Here is a 19,410-nt window from a genome sequence, read left to right as displayed (position 1 = left end):
GACGATAATTGGACTGTATTAAGGAAGAAGTCAAGGGTCTCTGCCGGTCAGTGGTGCTGGACAATGGGGGGGCCCATTCAAAAATTTCCTGTGGGGCCCAGTCATTTCTAATTACGCCGGTGTCCCTAACGTTTTTGGTAGGTCATGTATTCATTTCTTTAGTTGAAAATGGGGGTGTGGCATGGGAGGAGCCAGGGCAGGAGGTGGGATGGGCAAGGCTAGGGGGCGGGTTTAGGGGGCCCAATTCAGATTCTTGCTATGGGGCCCAATGATTTCTATGTACGCCCCTGATTTTCAGAGCATTGCTGGGATCCTTCAGAAAAAAACTGAAATTAAAACAATTCTAGAATTTCTCCAGAAAGGTCTTGAAAGTGGTTTAAGAGTTAGTACTTTGAAAGTTCAGGTAGCAGCCCTTAGTGCCTTTTTAGAGTCTAAGGTAGCGGAGATACCTCTAATCAGGCACTTCTTTAAGGATGCCAGTAGACTGAAACATACAGTCAGAACCATGGTTCCTCCGTGGGTCCTTAACCTGGTCCTTTCTGTTCTCTTGGACCCTCCTTTTGAGCCCCTCTCAGAGATACCTCTTAGCCTGCTCTCCATGAAAACCACCTTCTTAATCGCCATCACCTTCGCTAGAATAGGCGAGATCCAAGCCTTGTCCTGCCGTCCACCATACTTGACAGTGCTAGAGGACAGAATAATACTAAAGCATGAACCCTCTTTTCTACCTAAGGTGTTCTCTAAGTTTCATTGTGACCAACAGATCTCATTGCCTGCTTTCAGTCACCAGGCCAAGACTGAAAAGGAAGCCAAATTCCATCACTTGGACGTCAGAAGATGCATTCTGGCCTACCTAGAAGCCACAGAGGACTTTAGGAAATCTAGCCATCTGCTGATCCAATATGCAGGGAAAAATAAGGGCCTAGGAGCCTTTAAAATGACTGTCTCCCGTTGGATAAAAACAAATATTTCCAGGGCATATAAGGAAAGAGGTTCTTCTCCTCCATCTCAGCTAATGGCCCATTCTATCAGGGCTGTTTCTACCTCCTGGGCGGAAAATGCTTCCGCCTCCCTAAATCAGATATGTCAGGCGGCCACCTGGTCTTGTCCAAACACATTTTTCAAACACTATAGGCTGAACATTGCCTCCTGCAAGGACCTCTCCTTTGGACGCAAAGTCCTGTCTGCGGTGGTCCCACCCTAAAAGGCTTGATGTTTTCTATATTAATCCTCCTGCTTAGTGCCATTGGGGAGGCGCATGGAAATGATGATAATTACTTACCAATAATTTGATCTTCCATTTAGCCTCCACAACGGCACTGGTATTTCCCACCCTTATGATTTCTTATATGTGCCTTGATTATTTTTTTTTTTTGCATGGTGCTCTGGTTCTTTCTTTTTTGTTTAAAGGAATCTTTAATAAACTATTATGTTCAGCATCATCTTTGAGTTACTCGGATACTTACTGGAGAAGGAACATTGGAGGAGGCTTTTAAAGGTTTGTTCTCCACGTTGTTTCCTGTCCCTGGGAGGCGGGGTAACCCTCCTGCTTAGTGCCGTTGTGGAGGCTAAATGGAAAATCAAATTACCGGTAAGTAATTAACATCTTTCTTTTCATCGCCATATTCTGACCCCCATAACCTTTTTATAGTTATGTCTACAGAGCTGTAAGCTAGCTCATTTTTGCAGAAAAATCTGTAGTTTTTATTGATACCATTCTGGTGTTTGTATAACTTTTTCATTAATTCAGATTTTTGGGAAGTGAAGCAACGAAAAAAAAAAAAAAAAAAATCACTTATCAGCCATTTTTATTTTTTTATCATTACGCTGTACAGGATAAATATTTTAATAGTATGGGCGGTTTCAGACGCATGTTTATTTTTTATTATTCTAGGAAAAGGGGATGATTGGATATATATATATATATATATTTATTTTTTTTACTTTTTTTTTACGTCACCCTAACTATAACAAGCAATTGTATCAATTGGTAATCTGTCTCATGTGTACAGGTGCATCTCAATAAGTTAATTTCAGTAATTCAACAAGTGAAACTCATTATATAGATTCATTACACACAGACGGATCTATTTCCAGCATATTTCTTTTAATGTTGATAATTATGGCATACAGCTAATGAAAAGCCAAAAGTCAGTATCTCAGAAAATTAGATTATATAAAACCAATTAAAAAAGTGACAATACAAAAATATTGGCCTACTAAAAAGTATGTACAGTATATGCACTCAGTACTTGTCGGGGCTCGTTTTGCATGAATAGCTGCATCAATGCAGTGTGGCATGAAGGCGATCAGCCTGTGGCACTGTGGAAGCCCACGCTGCTTTGATAGCAGCCATCAGCTCGTCTGCATTGTTGAGTCTGGTGTCACATCTTCCTCTTGACAATACCCGTTAGATTCTCTGTGGGGTTTAGATCCGGCGAGTTTCCTGGTCAATCAAACACATTGATACGATGGTTATTAAACTACATACTGGTACTTTTGGCAGTGTGGGCAGGTGCCAAATCCTGCTGAAAAATTTAATCATTATCTCCATAAAGCGTGTCAGCAGAGGGAAGTATTAAGTGCTCTAACATTTCCTGGTAGATGTGTGATCTGACTTTGGACAGGATATAACACAGTGGACCAACAGCAGCAGATGACATGGCTCCCCCAACCATCACCAACTGTGAAAACTTCAAACTAGACCTCAAGCAACATGGACTGTGTGCTTTTCCACTCTTCCTCCAGATTCTGGGACCTTGATTTCCAAATGACATGAAAATGTACTTTCATCTGAAAACTGGACTTTGGACTGAGTCCAGTCCTTCTCCTCCGCCCAGGTAAGACACTTCTGTCTTTTGTAGCTCATGTCCTGGATACATCTATGCGTGGTGGCTCTTGAAGCACTTTCTTCAGCCACAGTCCACTCCTTGTGATTCTCCCCCAAATTCCTAAATGACCTTTTCTTGGCAGTTCTTTCAAGGCTGTGGTTATCCCTGTTGCTTGTGTACCATTTTCTATCACATTTTTTCCTTCCACTCAACCTTCCATTAATATGCTTGGATACAGCACTCTGAACAGCCAGCTTCTTTAGCAATGACCTTTTGGCCGCTTTGAGACAAGCATATTAAAATCCATCAGTATTCTGGCTCAGGATCCTGATTATATACCATCAGTATTGTTATCAGGATTGCTTCAGGGTTTCATTAGGATTTACATGCGTATTTCTTCCTTCATTATTAATGCACTTCACAGACTGTAATGTGCATATTTGGAAACAAATCAGCACAAAACTCGGACATGCTGCTGATTTTAAATACTTACGGAAATTAATCGCCCATGTGAATAGCTCCATTCATTAACATTAGCAGTGGATTCTGTTACATTAAATCCTGACTATATACGCATTGCAAATACGCTCGTCTAAAAGCGGCCGTTGTGCTTACCCTCCTTGTGGAGAGCGTCAATGACTGTCTTCTGGACAACTGTCAAGTCAGCAGTCTTTTCCATGATTGTGTAGCCTACTGAACCATACTGAGGGACCATTTAAAGGCTTGGGAAACCTTTGCAGATGTTTTGAGTCGATTAGAGTGTGCCACCATGAGTCTAAAAAATTAAACCGTTTCACAATATTCTAATACTTTTGGGCTTTCATTAGTTGTAAGCCATAATCATCAACATTAAAAGAAACAAACACTTGAAATAAATCACTGTGTGTAATTAATCTACTACGAGTTTCACTTTTTGAATAAAATTCTTGAAATAAATGAACTTTCTGATGACATTCTAATGTATTGAGATGCACCTGTATAGCTCTTAATATTTACAAAGGTAAAGACCTAGACCCGCGCTGACATTTTAGTGTAAGAATAGTAGTGAATCACGTAACTCGTGTGTTTGTATCTTTTCCACGGGACTACTAGGTTGCCGTTTACCGACAATGCCGAGTTGTCTGAGATCTTATGTCCCTGTTTTTTTTATATAATTAATACATTGCTTTTCCACCAGGGTGGATAAAAATCAATGATTTAAAAAACAAACAAAAAAACTGATGATTTTTTTAAATATAAAATGCTTTTTGAGGAAAATATATTACCATCCAAAGGCATTTCGATAATGAAATAAAGATTCGTTTTTTAATTATGTAGAATAAGGCTGTATATGTTAAATTTTTTTGGTAAATAAATTCCATTAATCCATTCACAATGTCATGCTCTTCCAGAGGTATTTGTAAGATTATTGGGCAGTTTCTCTGCCTACAAGATATTATCACAGATGCTTGGTTTACTTTTGCAGTTCTCAAAACTGAATTTGACTCAGCAGAGATCACATGCCTCTTCTTCACAGCAAAAATGTTATAACATGAACAGAGATGAGAAAAATACCTTAATCCTAACTTCTACAAACCTATGAATACAGAATCAAACTAATATAAAAAGTTGTTATTCTAAAAATCTTCATCTACTTGCATATTATAAGTTATACCAGCAAGAATTAGTCTTTATGTAGAAAACTATGATTTAAATCAAGCCTTACAGACTAGTGATTTAAATCAGTTTGATTTAACCCCTTAGGCCCTATTTCACCTTAAGGACTTGGCCATTTTTTGCAAATCTGACCAGTGTCACTTTAAGTGGTGATAACTTTAAAACGCTTTGACTTATCCAGGCCATTCTGAGAATGTTTTTTCGTCACATATTGTACTTCATGACATTGGTAAAATGAAGTAAAAAATAATAATTTTTATTTATAAAAAAAATACCAAATTTACCAAAATTTTGTAAAAATTTGCAAATTTCCAATTTTAATTTCTCTACTTCTATAATACATAGTAATACCTCCAAAAATAGTTATTACTTTACATTCCCCATATGTCTACTTCATGTTTGGATCATTTTGGGAATGCCATTTTATTTTTTGGGGATGTTACAAGGCTTAGAAGTTTAGAAGCATGTGGCGAAACTAACCTCGCCACTGGGTTTTGGAGGGGTCTGGTTACCAGCCTCTTGCCCCAGGATTATGGGCCCTCTCATCAGCCCATGCTAAACTAAAACCCAATGGCGATTTGACTGTGTTTGTGGCATCTGAGCGCTGTTTGGATATTTTGAGCGCTCAGATCCAAGCCAACTGGGGATATGTTAAATGTCTGTTACTGTAATGGTTGGGACATTGTATATTTAAAATAGTGATGTCTGTCCTATTGTCCCCACGTGTGTATTGGCGATTTCCTTTTGTCCTGAGAGATAATTACATCAACCCATTGTGTAAGGTAATTGTATCATAGGCAGCGGGGAGGATTTTGAGTGGGAGCGTTTTACTGTATTGTACGTGTTTATTGGTTGTTTTTACAAAACCCTGTGGGTGGTTTTAGTGTGTAACAATGTTATATAAGATCAATAAACGCACAGCTCTGGGTGACCACTGCTTGACCCTCAACACGGAGCCTCGTCTCGTTCTTGGGGGGGATTCACTGTATGCTGTTAGAGACTGATTGCTAGGAGTGTAAGCCGCTTGGGTGCGTTTCCTATTCGTCTGCTAGCAGCTATTCGTGAGGTTCCGTTCGGGAGTTTGGAGCATTGCCTTGTATGCCGTTACAAAGCAAATCTTTAAATTTTTCAGAAATTTTCAAAAACACAATTTTTAGGGACCAGTTCAGGTCTGAAGTCACTTTGCGAGGCTTACATAATAGAAACCACCCAAAAATGACCCCATTCTATAAACTACACCCCTCGAGGTATTCAAAACTGATTTTACAAATTTTGTTAACCCTTTAGGTGTTCCACAAGAATTAAATGGAAAATAGAGATACAATTTCTAAATTTCACTTTTTTGGCAGATTTTCCATTTTAATATTTTTTTTAACTTTTACAAAGCAAGGGTTAACAGCCAAACAAAACTCATTATTTATGGCCCTGATTCTGTAGTTTACAGAAACACCCCATATGTGGTCATAAACCGCTGTACGGGCACATGGCAGGGCGCAGAAGGAAAGGAATGCCATAAGTTTTTTGGAAGGCAGGTTTTGCTGGACTGTTTTTTTTTTGACACCACGTCCCATTTGAAGCCCCCCTGATGCAACCCTAGAGTAGAAACTCCAAAAAAAGAGACCCATTTTAGAAACTACGGGATATGGTGGCAGTATTGTTGGTACTAGTTTAGGGTACATATGATTTTTGGTTGCTCTATATTACACTTTTTGTGAGGCAAGATAACAAGAAATAGCTGTTTTGGCACCGTTTTTACTTTTTGGTATTTACAACATTCATCTGACAGGTTAGATCATGTGATATTTTTATAGAGCAGGTTGTCACGGATGCGGCGATACCTAATATGTATACTTTTTTTTTTATTTATGTAAGTTTTACACAATGATTTCATTTTTGAAGCCAAAAAAAAATCATGTTTTTGGGCGATTACCTTGGGTAGGGTATGATTTTTGCGGGATGAGATGACGGTTTTATTGGCACTATTTTGGGGTGCGTGTGACTTTTTGATCGCTTGCTATTACACTTTTTGTGATGTAAGGTGACAAAAATACTTCAATTACTCTTACCGGTAATATGTTTTCCATGAGCCCATGACAGCACCTGTGAGATCCTCCTCCTTCCGGACAGGAAACAGGAACTTCCCAGATCTTTAAATTGGTCCCATGCCTTCCACCTTCAGTATTTGACAAGATTCCTGGGACCAGCAACGCACCTATATATAGTAAAAACTAACAACATAGGCGAGAAAACATAATAGAAAAAACTCTGCGCCAAATATATGCCAGGCATATCTCCTCTTTGGCACTATACTAAAGAGTAAATTTCTCCTTCTCTCTTTTTTTTTTTTTTTACATCATCATTCTTTATAAATAAAAGTCTTATTATTATTATATATATATATATATATATATATATATATATATATATTTTTTTTTTTTTTTTTCCAAATAAGGGAGGGAATTATGTAGGTGCTGTCATGGGCTCATGGAAAACATATTACCGGTAAGAGTAATTGAAGTATTTCCATTACGCCCCATGACAGCACCTGTGAGAGACTAGACTAGATAATTATTAGGGAGGGACTACAGCCTGCAGCACCTTTCTCCCAAAAGACATATCCTGCACAGATGAAAGGTCCAACCTGTAGTGCTTGTAAAACGTAGAGGGAGAACTCCACGTTGCAGCCCTACAGATCTGTTCTATAGTAGCACACCCTTTTTCTGCCCAGGAAGAGGCTACTGCCCTGGTAGAATGGGCTGAAAAATCTGAAGGGACCTGACACTCTGATAGTGAATATGCCAAACCTATCGCTCTCTTGATCCATCTGGCTAAGGTACGGCTTGTAACCTTTGAGCCCCTGTTCTGACCCTGAAATTGAACAAAGAGTTGCGGGGTCTTTCTAAAGTCCTTTGTAGACTCTAAATACTCACAGACACACCTTCTAACGTCTAAAGTATGAAAAGATCTTTCTCCCTCATTCTTTGGGTCCTGACAAAAGGAAGGGAGAACTATCTCCTGAGACTTATGGAATACAGACACTACTTTGGGCAGGAATGCAGGGTCTGGTTTGAAAACAATCCTATCCTCCAGAATCTGAGTATATGGTGGGGAAGAGGACAAGGCGGACAGCTCTCCTACTCGTCTGGCAGATGTAATGGCCACTAAAAATACGGTCTTATAGGACAACATCTTTAAGGGGATGTCCCCCAGAGGCTCAAACGGAGCCTTGGTAAGAGCAGAAAGAACCAGGTTAAGGTCCCAGGGGGCTGACTTAGATCTAACTATAGGACATAGTCTAGAGGACCCCCTAATGAACCTTTTGACCCAAGGATGAGTAGCCAATCGAAAGTCAAACAGGACACTCAGAGCTGAGACCTGCCCCTTGAGAGTGCTGGGTTTAAGCTTTTTGTTAAGGCCTTCCTGCAAAAAGTTCAAAATTAACGGGATGTTGGGTGAGCTCAAGTCTAAGCCTGGACCTGCAAACCGAAGGAAGGTTTTCCATACTCTCAGATAGGAAGAAAGTCACCTCCGAAATCTACTAGCTAGGAGAGTCCCGATGACCTGTTCTGATAGGCCTCTAGACCTGAAGAATGTCCTCTCAAAATCCAAGCCGTCAGGTGGAGGTTCTTGACTTCCGGATGATGTAGAGGGCCCTGATATAATAGGTCCTGTCTTTCCGGAAGCACCCAAGGATCGGCTATTGATAGTCTCCTCAACCAAGCAAACCAGACTCTTCTTGGCCAGAATGGTGCTATTAGTATCACCGTCGCCTGCTCCCCTCTGATCTTCTGGATCACTCTGGGCAATAGACTGATGGGAGGAAACGCATAGACTAGGCCTTTCCCCCACGACTGTGAGAGCGCATCTGTGCCTATCGACTGATCCTCCCTGCTGAGAGAAAATAACTTTTTGCACTTTTTGTTTTCCACTGAGGCGAATAGATCTATCGTAGGGGATCCCCATAGGGCCTGTATTTGGTGAAACACTTCCTGATTCAGACACCAATTCGCCTGACTGAATCTGTGTCTGCTGAGAAAGTCCGCCTGGTGATTCTCTGAGCCTTTCAGGTGCACCGCTGAGAGGGACAGAACTTTCCTCTGTATCAACAAGAAAATCCTGGATGCCAGCTCCATTAGTCGATAGGATCTTGTCCCCCCTTGTTTGTTTATATAAGCCACCACCGAGGCGTTGTCTGATAGGATCCTGACATGCTTTTGGGACAAAAAAGGGAGACTTTTCTCTAGTGCGCACAGGACTGCTCTTAATTCCCTGGCATTTTGGGACTGAGCACTCTGGTCTCTTGACCAAGGACCTTGGAAAAACCCCAAAACTGAATGGGCCCCCCATCCCCAAGGGCTTGCGTCGGTGGTAATTATCAAGGGATCGTGTCTCACCCACTCTACCCCCTGACCGAGGTTCGAAGTCTTTAGCCACCAAGCTAGGGACCGGGTTACTGAACCCGGGACCCCAATCTTGTGATCCAGGGATAGCGACCTCCCATCCCATTTGGATAGAATGAGCCGTTGCAGTATTCTGGACCTGAATTGGGCCCACCTCACAGCCGGAATACAAGCCGTCATCAGACCCAGAATAGACATAGCTTTTCTTAAGGGGACTTCCTTGACCTTGCTGAAAGACCTGATCTTCTGCTGAATCCCCTCCTTTTTGTCTGCTGGAAGATAAGATTTCTGAGTCTGAGAGTCTAACAGGATGCCGAGGAAAACGCATCTGGATGTTGGAATCAGGGATGATTTGTCCCAATTTATTAACCAGCCCAGGCTCATGAGGATCCCCAGGACCTTTTGTATGTGAGATTTCAACTGCTCTGGGGACTGCCCTACCAGGAGAAGGTCGTCCAGGTATGAGACTATAATGATGTCCGACCTCCTTACTTCCGCCATTACCTCCGCCATCAGCTTTGTGAAGAGCCTCGGCGCCTGTGATACCCCAAAAGGAAGTGCCCTGAACTGTAAATGGACGATTGATTCCCCCATCTTCACTGCCACCCTCAGGTATTTTTGGGACGAGGGATGGATGGGCACGTGGTAGTAGGCGTCCTTTATGTCTATTGAGGCCATCACGCAGTTGGGAAACAGATGGAGGACCGTGGAGGAGATGGACTCCATCCTGAACTTCTGGTAGGACAGATACTGGTTGAGACCTTTAAAATTTATAATCAGTCTGAACGTACCGTTGGGCTTGGGGACCAGAAATAGGGTTGAATAGAAACCCTCTCCTTGTTCGTCCATGGGGACTGGGACAAGGACTGCCTTTCCCAGGAGGTTGTTTATTTCCTCCGAAAGTGCCACCTGTTTTGGAGAATTTTGATTTAAAGAAGTAACTTTGAATGTCCTGGGTGGTAGTCTCTTGAAGTCTAGGCGATAGCCTTCCTTTATAATATCCTTTACCCAGGCGCTTGCGGTAATATTTCGCCAGGCTGGAAAAAATAAAGAAAGACGACCGCCCACCTGGGGTCTGGCGTCATTGTTGAGTGGAACCTGATGTTTGAGGTCTGGGTTTAAACAGGACACTTTTTGATTTATCAGATCTCCACTCCCTCCTTTTCTTTGGATCCCCAAAAGCCTTCCTTCTTTCATTATTCCGAAATGGCTTCCCCTGTTTAGGAAAGGACGGTGCTGGAAATCCTTTCTTTTTATCGGATGCCTTATCTAAAATGTCATCTAAGGCTGATCCAAATAAAAAATCTCCTTGGCAAGGTAAGGCGCAAAGCTTAGATTTTGAAGCTACGTCGCCCCTCCACCCTTTCAACCATAAGGACCTTCTGGCTGAATTGGATAGGGCAGCCGCCCTAGCGGAAAGCCTCAATGCATCAGCAGAGGCATCAGAAATAAAGTCCACTGCCCTGGACATAGTTGGTATTGCCTCAAGCAGCTGATCCCTAGGAGTCTTATTCTCTATATGAGACTCTAATTCCTCCAACCAGAGCTTTAATGACCTAGCCACCGAGGTAGTTGCTATATTTGGCTTAAAGGCAGAGGTGGAAGCTTCCCAATTCTTCCTTAAGTATGCGTCAGCCCTTTTGTCCATGGGATCCTTAAGGGACCCTAGATCCTCAAACGGAAGGGCTGACTTTTTATTTATTTTAGCTACAGGAGCGTCTACCCTTGGTACCTCCTGCCAAGCTGAGACCTCCTGATCATCAAAGGGGTACTTTCTCTTGACCGCTCTAGGGATAAAGAATTTTTTATCGGGCTTCTCCCATTCACGTTTAATCAGGTCCTTTATACAGTCCTGAATGGGGAAAACTCTAGACCTTTTGGGCTTAAGGCTCTCAAACATCAGCTCTGGTCTAGACCTGGACTCCTTTTCCTCCCCCAGCTCCATCGTGGATCTAACCGCCTTCAACAATAGGTCCGTATCTTCAGCTCTAAACAACGGCTTCCCTGTCAAATCCTCGGAAGAGGAATCTGAGTCTACAATAGCGCCCTCCTCAGACTCGGAGTCCGTAGTATCCTCCGCTACCGCCTGGGCCTTCTTATGCCTGGATGAGCTAGGCAGGGATTTTCTAAGCTCCTCTACGGACGAACGGACTTCATTTTTTACTAAATTCTGGATACTCTGTAATAAAGATGGCGACTCCTCTGCCACTAACTTATCCAGACATGGCTGACAACATGTCTTGGAGTAAGATGAATCCAACTTCCTCTTGCAGATTCCACACTCCTTAGCTCTTTTGTGGGAAGCTTTCCTTGGGGCCTCTTTAGCCTGCATTTAATAAAACACCCCATCAGTTTAACCTGGCCAAAATAATAACTCCCCAAAGGGAGATGGTGGGGGTTAACCCCTCTTACCCCCAGGAGTACCATGCTGGGTTCCAAAAGCTGCTCCTGTCTGTCGGTGCGCTGTTGAACATCCCCTTCTTCCTGCATTATCGTGCTGTGTAAAGGGGGGCAATCGAGGGCTGTAGGTGCCGCTTGTGCCAGTCGCCTGCTGCTACTCCCTCGACGCTGGCTGGCCGGCGTTCCCTTTTTCAAATGGGCCGCGCAGCGCCCGCCATGTTTAGCTCCTCCCCTTCCGGCCGGTGGAACGCGCGCGTCCAGCACAGCCAGCCTCAATGAGAGGGAAGACGCAGCTCCCCCCTCATGCCGCGACTTCGCCGGCAGGCAGGGACACGAGGCAGCCCAGGCATCCCCCCATGGCTCCGAAGAAGGGAGAAAATGCAGACGCCGGACTTCTCAGCGGCTCCTAGTGGAGACTTACGCCGACAGGTACCTCCACTAGGTTTCGTCTTAACCCTAGAGGTCCTGCAGCCACAAAATAGACCTGGAAAGAAATCCTCCTGTCCCTGGACAGGAAACAGGAAAGAACTGAAGGTGGAAGGCATGGGACCAATTTAAAGATCTGGGAAGTTCCTGTTTCCTGTCCGGAAGGAGGAGGATCTCACAGGTGCTGTCATGGGGCGTAATGGAAAAATTGTTTGTTTATTTAGCAGTTTTTATTTTTTACGGTGTTCATCTGTCATGTGATATTTTTATAGAGCCGGTCGATACGAACGCGGCGATACCAAATATGTATACTTTTTATTTTATTTATGTAACTTTTACACAATAACAGCTTTTTTTTTTTAAAACAAAAAAATTTATGTTTTAGTGTCTCCATATTCTGAGCCATAGTTTTTTTTTTTTTTGGGCAATTGTCTCAGGTAGGGGCTCATTTTTTGCGGGATGAGGTGACGGTTAGATTGGTTCTATTTTGGTGGGCACACGCCTTTTTAATCGCTTGCTGTTGTACTTTTTGTGATGTAAGGTGACAAAAAAAATTGTTTATTTAGCACAGTTTTTATTTTTTATGGTGTTCATCTGAGGGGTTAGGTCATGTGATATGTTTATAGAGCCGGTCAATACAGACGCAGCGATACCTAATATGTATACTTTTTTTTAACTTTATTTGGGGGAAATGACGTTTTTGTTTATTTTTACTTGAAACTAAATTTTTTTGGGGGGGGGGGGGAGAACTTTTTTTTTCACTTTATTTTTTGTCCCACTTTGGGACTTGCACTTTTGGGGGTCTAATCCTTTACAATGCATTCCAATACTTCTGTATTGGAATGCATTGGCTGTACTGTGTGTATTACTCATACAGCTTACGGCCTGTAAGGGGCTGGATCTCACAGGCTCGTCACCGGAAGGTAGCGCAATGCCTTCCTTAGACATCGCGCTGCCTTCCATGCCATCGGGTCCCCTCTACAGCCGCATGGGGACCCGATGGCACCACCCGCCGCAACCGCAGGTAAAAGAGGCAAACCGCAGGTCTGAATTGACCTGCGGTTTGCGACGATCGCCGATAAGGGGAGGGGTCACATGACCCCCCCCCCCCCGGCATCCTGTTCCTTTTAACCCCCGCCGCACCACAATGTAATTTTACACTTAGGACGTACCGGTACGTCCTGAGTCCTTAAGGGGTTAAATCAAATCCACCCTGTTTTCCACTAAACTTTATTAGGGCAACAACGCAGGAGGACTACTTGCCTGGATTACGATGATGTACAGGATTCCTGCAAATAGTCCGGTAGCTGGATTTAAGTTGTAAAATCTTCAGTTTCTCTGCAAGCGTGCGCGGTCCCGGCGGGTGACATGTGCGCGCCGAGGAAAACTACGCTGGAAGTCCTTGGGAGAGAGAGTTCTGTGTGACATCACACTGGAGACGGGTGTGCCTCCTTGGACACAATAACCTCAGACGTATTTTCCCTTGTGCGCACGTGTCACCCGCGGGACCGTGCGCGCTTGCAGAGGAAACTGAAGATTTTACAACTTAAATCCAGCTACCGGGACTATTTGCAGGGAATCCTGTACAATCATAGTAATCCAGGCAAGTAGTCATCCTGCGTTGTTGCCCTAATAAAGTTTAGTGGAAAAGCAATGTATTAATTTTAGAAATAAAAAGGGACATAAGAACTGAGACAACTCGATATTGTCGGTAAACAGCACCTAGTAGTCCGTGGAAAAGATACAAACACATGAGTTACGTGATTCACTACTATTCTTACACTAAGTAGTCAGCGCGGGTCTAGGTCTTTACCTTTGTATATCTATAATATCTTCATGAGGGTTTGGGCAATTAACCTTTCTAGACCGGCAGCGATAGACATAGTATAGCTACAGTGTATAACATCTCTCCCTTCTCCTTTATTGTGGTAGCGCGAGTATCTTTATTTGTTATAGCTCTTAATATTTGCCTTATTAGGCAAGCAAAGCCTTGAACTTGTGCACTGCATCACATCTTCACTCAATAAAAAGTGCAATACTGAAATTATTTTTCAAAGGCTGAGTGAACTTTTTATCTCAGCCTTTTTTTTTATATCCAAAAACATTCACAACATGGCAGTATCTCTGTTCATATAAAAGTAGTGCAATACGGATTCCTAAATAGATGCAATGTCTATATAAACAAAACAAAAAAAGTCCCTTAATTTTTATTTTATTTTACAGTGTAATGAACAGCATTAAAAAACACAAATCTTTTATAAAGCGATAATTTTTTCTAAATAAAAAATTGTTTCTTCCATATTTTAAGTCATCCTAAAGGAAAACTACATAAAGGTTTGTCTTGCAAAATAGGATAAATGGACTCTCCATACAAAAAAAATAAAATTATGGGATCTCACATTCGTCTCTTCTGCGTGCTTATATACAGAACTGCAAACAAGAAAGAAACGGGAAAAAAAAAAAAAAAAATCATTAGTAGAAGCACACCCAACAACGAAATGATACAAGTTACCCAAGAGGGATCATCCGATTTGCTCTGAGAAAAGTCTATACAGTAGCTAGGTTCATGTGCTGCGAGTACACTACGCCACTCCCGACATACCCCCGTTTCTGTCTGGCCAACAGTCGGCATTTGAGTCATGCCGGAGATGTGAACGGAGCTTAATCTAACTTCTGAGGCAGACACAGACCCTGCTAGCCTCACATGCATGGAAAAGGCATCCCATCACTTAGGTTTACAGCGGTGTCTCCTACTAGAAGTAGGGGAAAGGCCGCTGGGACAACCAGCCACTGAAGCAACCATACACTGCCAAAAGTCTATCCTCCAAAGCTATTAATAAGTATTGCAGGAGAGGCTTCCGATGATGTATCCTTTGGATAGGCTGTCAATATTAGATTCCGGGGTTCCAACTCTCAGCACCCCCTCTCAACAGTTTGTCAAGGTTGTGGCGCTCCAGAAAGTGTGGTGCCCCCTTCTTTGCTTACAGTGCTCAGTACATCACAGCTCTGTGCTTTTAGTAATGCCTGTGCCTGGTATTACAGCTCAGTCCCATTCATTTGAATGGGATGAAGATGTACACGGCATTGTAAACAATCGAGGGGATGTGGCATTAGTCCGAGCTCCATGGCCTTTCAATGGGGTGCAGAAATTGGACCCCCCACCATTCTAATACTGATGGCCTATCCCAAGGATGAAGTAGTAATGACAAGCACGTTTAATTCCAGCTTTGTCTCTCTGTGTGTACATAAAGTAGCTTTTAATAAATTTACCTTTTCAATTGGTCCCAGAGAGATAAAATGCTGCCAGATGTGTCTGGCAGCTGCTTTCTTTCCTTTCAAAACGCAATAAAGTAGCAAACCTTTCCAATAAAACCTAATTAGGGACATTTATCAATGCCTCTACACCACAATTTCAGCATAAAAAAGTCACACATTATGGCGCACAGCATGTTTGCACCATCATTTGCGAGTTTTTGAGCTCCTTGACACTTTTCAAAAGTGCTGAGAAAAAGGGGGCGCATTTACTATAACTTTAAAGTTGTGGAAGTTATAGCTAAATCTACGCCAGCTACTTCAGTTTCTGGCGCATGGCAGGGATAGATCTGCCAGTCTTGATCCATCTCCCCACTGAATGACATTCCAACTGTTCTCAAAACTTCAAACAAGCAATACACCTGATAGGATAGTGAGAGGTCAATGATCACAACATCCCTATGGAGGCCAAATGAACATGTAATTTCCTAGATTAACACAGTCGAGTTAAAGGGCACCTGTCAGCTATCCTGACACGTCTGTAGATACTCGTATTCCACTTAACAATTCTAGAGAATTTCTCCCGAAATCTACAGGGTGCAGTTCTTTTGTTTTTCTGTTTGGAAATGTATAAATATATTAGGGGTCAGTACAGAGATCTCTCCCATCATCTATTTATCCCCAGGACTGTAATGAGGGGACATCCTCTGCGTCTGGAGGAAAGCAGGTTTGTACACAAACATAGAAGAGGATTCTTTACGGTAAGAGCAGTGAGACTATGGAACTCTCTGCCTGAGGAGGTGGTGATGGTGAGTACACATCCAGGGGCCTGGATGTATATCTGGAGTGTAATAATATTACAGACTATGGCTACTAGAGAGGGGTCGTTGATCCAGGGAGTTAGTCTGATTGGAGTCAGGAAGGAATTTTTTTCCTCTAAAGTGAGCAAAATTGGCTTCTACCTCACAGTTTTTTTTTTTATGTTATGAATCAACTGACTAGACGTCACCATTCCCCAAGTCAGAATGTGTCCGACGAGGTCCTATACGGTCCTCTCTGTGCTAACAGACTGTGGAGACCTTGACAATGAAAGCTGTAACATCATACATTGTCAGGAGGAACAAGAGAGGCCACAGAAAATGTAGAGTTGCCTCAGTATTATTTTATTAATAAAACAGTGGCGTGCAGCAATAATTACTAGCAGGAAGGGCTTTAGAAAGGCTTAGAAAACGGTGTAGATAGCGGCTCAGACAACAGGACTCATTTGCATGTATCATATAAAACCTAATTAGAGCCAGGGAATGTCAGAAAACTTTTTTGATGATAGTTACCATTATTTCCTCGGATAAAGCATCTCCGTAACTTTTTTTTGAGCTGTCCGTTGACGTACTCTTCTGTCTGTTCCAAAGCAATGTTCATATATCCATCTAAACATGCTAAGACGCCTGAAAATCGTACAGATAGTTCTATAAGTATATGTACATTTTATTTCATACAAATATAGCTTAGACAACATGTACATCTTTGTATATGGTGCTGTACATGTAGCATCCATATAAAAATATTAATTTTACTGGTCAGCAATGTGCACTGTTTCGGTTGAGTATCAGCTTATTTAAAAGGGAACCTGAAACTTCGTGTCTGTGCTGCAGGCAGCATGTTATAGAGCAGGAGGAGCTGAGCAGATTGTTATCTAGTTTTATGAAAGTATTGCGTATAACCTGAATATATTTTATTCCTACCAGTAGGCATGAAGGAGGCAGTCCAATTCAGTACAGCCTTCCTGATGAGAGATAACAATCAAACACAGATAGGACCTGCATGCTTGACTCCAAAGCCAGAATAAGTAGACAGCGAACTGTCTATTTCACATGTTCGCTTTATAAACATGCAGAAATAGTGAAAAGTGAAGAAACACTGGACGATGGGTAAGCAATAAAAGGGCTACTGATATATAGGCATTTCTTTTTGGAAATATTGGCAACTGATGATTGGTCTTGATTGCATAAGAATTTACATAGTGCATTCCTAAACTGGCCTATTTAAGGCTCTGTTCACATGTCTTATTGCTTTTAGTTAGTCAGATGTATACGTTAGGAAGATATTCAATGGATGTCCAGTCCTACGACTTTACCATAAAAGTGGACACCCTGGACAGCCTTTGGAATATCTACTAAGGTGGGGCCCTCCCTGCACCGCCCTGACGTGTAAGCTAGTTTGTGTGGTTACATTTTAGTAGATTAGGAAGATTTCACAACTACACCTCCGATGGAAGGTTGAACTGTATGTCGCTGTATATATGCATATATAGTAATGAAAAAGACAGGTCCATCAAGTAATATTTCTCAGATCAATAAAGAAAAAAATATAAAAAAATAAATCTACTCTAGCAAGTTCTATATAGCCTCATTCACACGTCAGTGTTTTGGTCAGTGATTGTGAAAATATGAAACAGTCCTAAATAAAGTGTGCAAAGACATACATTGGGATAGAGGGTAATGGACCCCAATTTACACACAGTACAGAACAAAAGTTTGGACACACCTTCTCATTCAAAGAGTTTTCTTTATTTTCATGACTATAAAAATTGTAGATTCACACTGAATGCATCAAAACTATGAATTAACTCTGATGGAATTATATACTTAACAAACAAGTGTGAAACAACTGAAAATATGTCATATTCTAGGTCAGTGGTGGCGAACCTATGGCACGGGTGCCAGAGGCGGCACTCAGAGCCCTCTCTGTGGGCACCGCACTAAGGGCATATGGTGTACCAATATGCCTTAGACTTTTCTGCCATTCATCAGCACAGGGCGCACTATGAACGGCACAGGCAGCACATTGAATCTAGGCAGGCTATTATAGATAAATGATAAAGAACATGGAAGATATACTGTATTGGTATTCAGGGGTAAATTGCCATGTTAGCACTTTGCGATAAATAAGTGGGTGTTGGGTTGCAGTTTGGGCACTCTGTCTCTAAAGGTCCGCCATCACTGTTCTAGGTTCTTCAAAGTAGCCACCTTTTGCTTTGTTACTGCTTTGCACACTCTTGGCATTCTCTTGATGAGCTTCAAGAGGTAGTCCCCTGAAATGGTTTTCACTTCACAGGTGTGCCCTGTCAGGTTTAATAAGTGGGATTTCTTGCCTTCTAAATGGGTTGGGACCATCAGTTGTGTTGAGAAGTCAGGTGGATACACAGTGATAGTCCTACTGAATAGACTGTTAGAATTTGTATTATGGCAAGAAAAAAGCAGCTAAGTAAAGAAAAACAAGAGCCCATCATTACTTTAAGAAAATGAAGGTCAGTCAGCCAGCCGAAAAATTGGGGAAAACTTTGAAAGTAAGGGCTATTTGACCATGAAGGAGAGTGATGGGGTGCTGCGCCAGATGACCTGGCCTCCACAGTCACGGACCTGAACCCAATCGAGATGGTTTGGGTGAGCTGACCGCAGAGTGAAGGCAAAAGGGGCCAACAAGTGCTAAGCATCTCTGGGAACTCCTTCAAGACTGTTGGAAGACCATTTCAGGGAACTACCTCTTGAAGCTCATCAGAGAATACCAAGAGTGTGCAAAGCAGTAATCAAAGCAAAAGGTGGCTACTTTGAAGACCCTAGAATATGACATATTTTCGTTGTTTCCCACTTGTTTGTTATGTATATATATATATTATATATGTATATATATAGATAGATAGATAGATAGATAGATAGAGAACGGCGGCACTAGTATCCAGCAGGTCCCTAACGGTACCGTGGGACGGACACCAGATCGTCACCAACCAGCTGTATTCGTTGGATGCCTATCCGCAGATGATGTTTCCAATAGGCAAATAGGTCAATGTTTTGGCTATTGGAACATCATCTGTGGATAGGCATCCAACGAATACAGCTGGTGGTGAATGATCTGGTGTCGTCCCACGGTACCGTTAGGACCTGCTGGTTACTAGTGCCGCGTTGCTATCTATCTATCTATATATTTTTTTTTTGTATCTTGTTCATTTGGGATAATACCTTGTGTAAATTGGGGGTCCATTACCCTCTATCCCAATGTATGTCTTTGCACACTTTATTTAGGACTGTTTCATATTTTATCAGCATTATTATTAAATGTTATGTTTTAGGATTACCCCTTTCCGAATAATGTTTTGACTCTTGGTAATCTAGAGCGCAGACATGCATCAGTTCTGACCTCCCACTTAGTAATCTACTCTAAGTATATGTACATTTTAGATGCTAATGCATTGCCAAAAGGGCCCTCTTATGCCACACCCTGAGTGAATGGGGTCGAGGGATCGACCGATTATCGGTTTTACCGATATTATCGGCCGATATTCAGGATTTTGACCGTTATCGGTATCTATTTTGCCGATATTCTGATAACGTATTGGGAACACAGATCGCGCTGCTCTCAGCACTCTCCGTGTTCCCTCAGCAGCACAG

General features: G+C 42.2%; 1 protein-coding gene across 1 annotated transcript; it reads right to left on the bottom strand.

Moving 5' to 3' along the window:
• Positions 1-13,899: 13,899 nt before the first annotated feature.
• LSM6 (LSM6 homolog, U6 small nuclear RNA and mRNA degradation associated) lies at positions 13,900-16,450 on the bottom strand (the record flags this gene model as incomplete). Its single annotated transcript, XM_040420510.1, has 2 exons — positions 13,900-14,143; positions 16,297-16,450. Coding segments are annotated over 2 exons (189 nt in total), but the record flags the coding sequence as incomplete, so codon positions are not given.
• Positions 16,451-19,410: the final 2,960 nt, after the last annotated feature.

Source organism: Bufo bufo, chromosome 2, assembly GCF_905171765.1.
Source record: "Bufo bufo chromosome 2, aBufBuf1.1, whole genome shotgun sequence".
Taxonomy (NCBI): Eukaryota; Metazoa; Chordata; class Amphibia; order Anura; family Bufonidae; genus Bufo; species Bufo bufo.
Note: the sequence above shows the minus strand (reverse complement) of the source record. Positions and strands in the feature narration are given on the sequence as shown.